We start from the raw sequence: 4,230 nt of genomic DNA on the forward strand, positions 1-4,230 counted from the left end.
ATTATAGTACATCTGGAAACAAATACTCTTCAGAACATCGTTATTGTTCTAAACGGATGTTAACAATGCGGTTTTAGCGTTAGCATAATGCTAATATGATCTGTGTTGTATATGTCTCCAACGAAAGGTTGAGAGTAGTGTTGTCACGGTACCAAAATGTCAGTATTCGGTATCAATACGAGTAAAAATCCACGGTTCTCGGTACCAAAGCAAAAGACTTGGTACCGAAATACCGGGTCTTTTGACAACACTAGTTGAGAGAGAAGCAGAGTATGTCTGAGAGTGATATCTTCAAACGTGTGTCATCTGGAATTCCCCTGGTTCTTCAGATGTACATTTGAATGAGTTCTTTGCCCAGTAGGGCTGTCGCGATAACCGCAATATCGCAATACCGCGCTATTGACGAGCAAACCGCAGAGGAATGCAAGAACCGCAGCAACCGCGATTTTTGCCTGTTTTATGTTTTCGTAAGGTTATGCCCTTCTCGTTTTACACTTCATGCATGTGGACTGAATATTAAACAAGTTAGTAATGATAACATAATGGAAGTGGTCTGAGACCCCCGGAAATGATGGGTCTCTGTCCGCATGTTTGGTGTGCACTTTTATCAGATGAACTGCTGTAGAATACCCTGGATTTAGGGCTGGGCGATTTTTCTGATTTTATCGATTAATTCGAATTTAATGTTTTGCCACGATTAAATTCTTTATAAATCGGGGAATCACGATTTTGAATAGAAGTATTACCAAACGTTAGAATTAGACAATATGCCAATGTTAAGAGTAAAGAGAAAAGAATGATCCAACGGCATGTCGGCGCACGTGATTAACTGTGAAGGACCATAAGAAGCCATTCACACAGAATGCGCTTTTGTGTTGACAGAGATGCGACGTGGGCAGTGGAATAGGAAAAAATGCAGGAAGATGGGTGTTTAACTTCTTCTTTTAACTTGAGCACTGCATTTTTAGAAAGCCGTTTCATGCTTGAGATGCTGCAAGAGACACAAGCGCAACAGTCAAACGCGTCCATGTTCACATAGAAAAACAATGGAAAAGCAGCACAATCGAATAAAAGCCTGTAAAGGACTACTACTGTATGTCTGATATTTCATGTTTGCATCATGGTGCTGTTGATTTTACAGAACATTTACAGTTAAAGGCAGAGTAAGTGATTTCTGGTAGCCAATGTTGATATTTGAAATCACCGAAACAAACACGCCCCTACCCCAAAAGGGTCTTGCCCCTATTTTGATAGCTCCGCCCCACATATACGTACGCAACCCAGGCAACAATTAGTTCTGTGAAACAAAGCAAAACCAATGTTACACCGTGTCTACGGACGTGAGCGGCGCGGCGCAACAAATCCCGACAGAAAACTGCTGCCGGGTTCTATTTATGACGTGCTGACACAAATTTCAAATGGTTTTCAACGGTCGTTTGATCGCGTCCAGTGTAGGCAGACTTTAGCTGTTGTAGACACGGTGTTACTCACCTATTGAGAAGAAACAAAAGCAACCTCGGCGTCCGATCGCAGGCCTCCGCTCCTTGAGTTCTCTCCAGCGCTGGAAAGCTGATCCGATATTTACACGGGTCCTACTTCTTGCCTTATCCTTCCGCAGACGTTTTCCTCTTTTGTTTTTTATCCGCCATCTCTATCTTTCTGTCGCTCGGCTCGGCTAATGTCCGTCCCATGCACTGAAAGCTCTCTCCTCCACATCACGAGTAGACACGCCCCTTATTGCTGATTGGCTACAAGTTTGTTTTGCGATTCGGCCCGAATCAGTTTTCTAAAGTGTTTTTGAAAAATCACATACCCTGCCTTTAATAATAGTCTACTGGTGTTATACCTTCAGTCACCTTGAATCACCTTGACTTTTGAGATTTTTTTTAAAGCATATTCCTTGTATTATTTCTGAACATATAATATGTATAAGTCAAGTTTGTACAAGATGTAGTTGTAGTTCATGCATCTTTTCTGCAAAAATATTTAACAAGTGATTTGTTTAACATTTACATCATGTTGACATCTTCATGTGTGCTGCACTTGGAATAGAATTTTCTTTAACTAGAGGGTTAATAAAGAAAAAGTTACTTGAATCATGTTGTAGTTACATTTTCAAGTTGACTTGTTTTTGGTGCGGAAGTTAATGGGTCCAGATGCCGGTCAACTTTATGCAATGAAGGTGCTCAAAAAGGCATCTTTAAAAGGTCAGTGAGTGTCTGCATTAGTGCCAACACGTTTCTGTGATGATATACTCGCGTTTATTTTATCATTTGTGTGTGCTGTGTTGCAGTGAGGGACAGAGTTCGCACTAAGATGGAGAGAGATATTCTGGTGGAGGTCAATCATCCTTTCATTGTGAGGTTGCACTATGGTAAGACTCTTGGAGAAACCTTCTGAGTGATAGTTATGGGGTTGTCTCACAAGATGTAGCTTTGTAATAGAGTAAACCAAAGTTCATCTTGGTTTGGTCAGCGCTGTATGCAGCTCTGTTCAATGATCATTTGAGCCGATTTTGGTGAAATGTGCACATTCCAGACTGTTTGCTGAAGTTTTCAGCATCACTTAAGCCCAGTGACTGTGTAAATGTGACGCTTATAAACTCAGAAAGCAGTACTGTTATGACGGTGTATGTAAACATTTCTCAGTTTGTAAAATCTGTAAAATGTGATATATTTAAAAAAAATTATACAAATAATCCATTGTATACAATACCACAATTTCTGAACGTGGCAACTGGGCACTGTGCATGAGCTGAAGTTTTGTTCAGAATACATATAATTTACCTGTAAATGAATGTACATGTGAATCGTTTAGGCTTTCATATAAACACGACATTCAGAACCTTTTCATCTTTGTCATGATGATGCTGTGCATTATGCTGTTGTGTGTGATCTTTGATGCGAGAGTAAATCTGTCCAGTTCTTACTAGGTTATGTTTACAGAGGAGGATGTGAAATTCTACCTTGCAGAGCTGGCCCTTGCATTGGATCATCTACACAACCTAGGCATTGTTTACAGAGACCTGAAGCCTGAAAAGTAAAGTATCCCCCTTCACCTCTCCGCTTCTCTCTCTGTGTGTAGAGTAGAAACCACTCTCTCTCTGTCTCCGTCTCTGGCTTTCACCTGCCCTCTCCTTTTGATCTTTTATTAAATAAGGATGGATATATCTGACAGAACCAATGTTCAAGATTGTAATCGAGAGGTTTTGGATGTTGTTTGTTGACTCTTGTTTAGTTCATGTATTTTTGTATCTGTATTGGAGAAATGTGGTCTTAATTTTCAGCATTTTGCTTGATGAAGCTGGACATATCAAGTTAACAGGTACGTACCGTTGTCCCCTTATTACACATCATTTCCCTGCCTGTTGAACTAGTGCATGTAGATATCAGGCAATTCTGTAATGTTTGACATCTATTGTTAGCATCTCACCCTGAATTCTCTAAAATGATTGAGTCATGTGTGGTGTGTTTGTGTCATGATGGGGTTGTTTGTCAAGCTCTGCTGCTGGAGGGCCGATGGCTCCTGCCTGTAGTTTTCACGTAATCCTCGATAAACTCTGCAGGACAGTGACTCCGGGAGCAGAGTTGGACACCCCTGGTTTAGCTTCGTGATGCAGATATGACAGATGTGCTGCTGTGCCTTTTCCAGACTTTGGGCTCAGTAAAGAATCGGTAGATCAGGACAAAAAAGCGTACTCGTTCTGTGGCACTGTGGAGTATATGTCCCCTGAGGTGGTCAACAGAAGAGGTCACACGCAGAGCGCTGACTGGTGGTCCCTCGGCGTCTTAATGGTAGGGCCTTAATGACTTTGTCTCTCCTCTAATGAGCATGTTTGGAAAATGTGAAGCTATATATGCAACACTGTTCTCTGAAGACAAGGAACAAGGTGCAGCATGGCTAGCATGGGATCCAGTCTTAGCTGAAGCGCAGCTGTGGTCTGTCAGTGAGTATAACCCGAGATCGACTGATAATCATTTTACCAATACTTTTCCTGATATTTAAAGGGTTAGTTCACCCAAAAATGAAAATTAGGCTGTGTTTTACTCACCCCAGAGCCATCCTAGGTGTATATGACTTTCTTCTTTCAGACGAATCCAGTCGGAGTTATATTAAAAATTGTTTTTGATCTTTCAAGCTGTTTAATGCCACTCAGCGGGTGTTGCATGCATCAGTCCAAAAGAAGTTAAATAAAAAAAGCGCCCATCCATTAAAAAAAAGTGTCTCACA

The 4,230-nt window shown here is 41.1% G+C and overlaps 2 protein-coding genes across 3 annotated transcripts in view; both read left to right on the top strand.

The window, feature by feature from the left end:
• The window catches only part of LOC107746158 (ribosomal protein S6 kinase alpha-6-like), a 17,347-nt gene extending 14,723 nt beyond the window's left edge, over positions 1-2,624 (top strand). Inside the window, exons 4-5 of the mRNA XM_016560256.1 lie at positions 2,128-2,207; positions 2,294-2,624. Of these exons, the coding sequence (XP_016415742.1) occupies positions 2,128-2,207; positions 2,294-2,400 (187 nt within the window). The 3' untranslated portion in view covers positions 2,401-2,624. The remainder of the gene's footprint in view (positions 1-2,127; positions 2,208-2,293) is intronic.
• A 95-nt stretch (positions 2,625-2,719) lies between these two features.
• Positions 2,720-4,230, top strand: part of LOC107746154 (ribosomal protein S6 kinase alpha-6) — a 15,355-nt gene continuing 13,844 nt past the window's right edge. For both annotated transcript variants that reach the window (XM_016560249.1, XM_016560250.1), the window contains exons 1-3: positions 2,720-3,039; positions 3,287-3,324; positions 3,652-3,794. In XM_016560249.1, the coding sequence (XP_016415735.1) occupies positions 2,936-3,039; positions 3,287-3,324; positions 3,652-3,794 (285 nt within the window). In that variant the 5' untranslated portion in view covers positions 2,720-2,935. The remainder of the gene's footprint in view (positions 3,040-3,286; positions 3,325-3,651; positions 3,795-4,230) is intronic.

This window comes from Sinocyclocheilus rhinocerous, unplaced genomic scaffold (genome assembly GCF_001515625.1).
Source record: "Sinocyclocheilus rhinocerous isolate Xijiao unplaced genomic scaffold, SAMN03320098_v1.1 scaffold348, whole genome shotgun sequence".
Lineage (NCBI taxonomy): Eukaryota > Metazoa > Chordata > Actinopteri > Cypriniformes > Cyprinidae > Sinocyclocheilus > Sinocyclocheilus rhinocerous.